The sequence below is a fragment of the Petaurus breviceps genome, unplaced genomic scaffold, assembly GCF_028583685.1.
Source record: "Petaurus breviceps papuanus isolate PSGF00001 unplaced genomic scaffold, PetGlider_PUasm1.0 76378, whole genome shotgun sequence".
In the NCBI taxonomy this organism is placed as follows: Eukaryota; Metazoa; Chordata; class Mammalia; order Diprotodontia; family Petauridae; genus Petaurus; species Petaurus breviceps.
The window spans coordinates 23635-25019 of record NW_027186481.1 but is presented as its reverse complement, the minus strand read 5'-3'; the positions used below and the strand labels follow the sequence as shown (position 1 = coordinate 25019).

Below are 1385 nucleotides of genomic sequence, written 5' to 3'. Positions count from 1 at the left end.
TCATGGCCTATGACCGCTATGTGGCCATCAGCAATCCATTGAGGTACTCTTTGGTCATGAACAACCGTGTCTGCTGGCTCATGGTGGCCTTTTCTTGGCTCTTTGGTCTGGTAGATGGGTTGATTCAAGCTGTCTTTACTCTCCACTTTCCCTACTGTGGCTCAAACAAGATTGATCACTTCTTCTGTGAGGTGCCTGCTATCCTCAAGCTGGCTTGTGCTGATACCTCCCTCTATGAATCCATGATCTATGTCTGCTGTGTCCTCATGCTGCTGTTGCCTTTCTCTGTTATCTCTGCCTCCTACATACAGATCCTAGTAGCAGTTCTCAGAATGCACTCAGCTGAGGGGAGGCAAAAGGCATTTGCCACTTGCTCCTCCCACATGACTGTGGTCACCCTTTTCTATGGGGCAGCCATGGTCACATACATAAGACCCCAGGCCTACCACTCTTCCAAGCAAGATAAGGTAGTCTCTGCTTTCTACACTGTGATCACACCCATGCTCAACCCTATCATCTACAGCCTAAGGAACAAGGAAGTAACTGGGGCCCTTAAGAAGCTGCTGGGCAGGTGTTCCTGTGGTCAGAGGCAGGGCTCACAATAATAATTAACATTTATACAGCCATTTTTAGTAAAAAAAAAAAAATCCTTTTACATTTAATCATTGTAATTGTCATATATACCAAAGCCTGGTATGGATTTGTGAATTTGTTAGAGGAAGGAACTCCCTGTGAGAAAATTCCCTCCACCATTGCAGATCTACATCTTTCAGTCATATGCCTCAATTTGATTTCCCCTTCATTAGGATCACAGAGTAGAACATCTCCATGTGGACCCATCTTTCAAGTCAGCTATCCACCAATAATTGTTTGATACATCTTTTATGAGCCCCATTCCAGGACTTCTCTGTTCCCCTATTCTGTTCACTGATTTCTCTTATAGACAACAAGTATAGTGATGGGTCACTAGGATCCTACTGCCCCAAAGCCTTTGGAGCTATTTTATTGATTGGTGTAGCCCAGGTATGGCTCCCACTTCCTAGTCTCCCCAAACTCCCTCTTTCTCTGTGGACTGGAGTTGATTCATTCACTCCTCCTGCTGACTCTGAGTCATAGAATACTTTCATCCTCTCTGGAGAAATCACTATGCTGTCTGATGCATGGGACTTACAAGGCAGGGCACATTGTATACAGGGTGTTTCTTCCTGGTTTATAGTGTTCAGTGAATCCATTGTCAAGAAAACTATCTAAATCTTACTGGTGGTATCCAACTTAATGCTTGTTGGAGCAGAGGAGAGTAGGCTATTTGAATTTCTATGTGACTTTCTTATCTGACAAATATTTCAGTAAAACTAATACTTGCCAATTGCCAGCTTTAATCCAGC

General features: G+C 43.8%; 1 protein-coding gene across 1 annotated transcript; it reads left to right on the top strand.

Annotated features, from left to right (window-relative positions):
• The first annotated feature begins 2 nt into the window (after positions 1-2).
• Positions 3-605, top strand: LOC138175239 (olfactory receptor 2T27-like). The gene has a single exon (XM_069105661.1). It carries the CDS (start codon positions 3-5, stop codon positions 603-605), a length of 603 nt encoding a protein of 200 aa, XP_068961762.1.
• Positions 606-1385: the final 780 nt, after the last annotated feature.

Excerpts from the sequence above, each read along its gene's own strand:
- LOC138175239 (XM_069105661.1), top strand. The coding sequence starts at position 3 with ATGGCCTATGACCGCTATGTGGCCATCAGCAATCCATTGAGGTACTCT.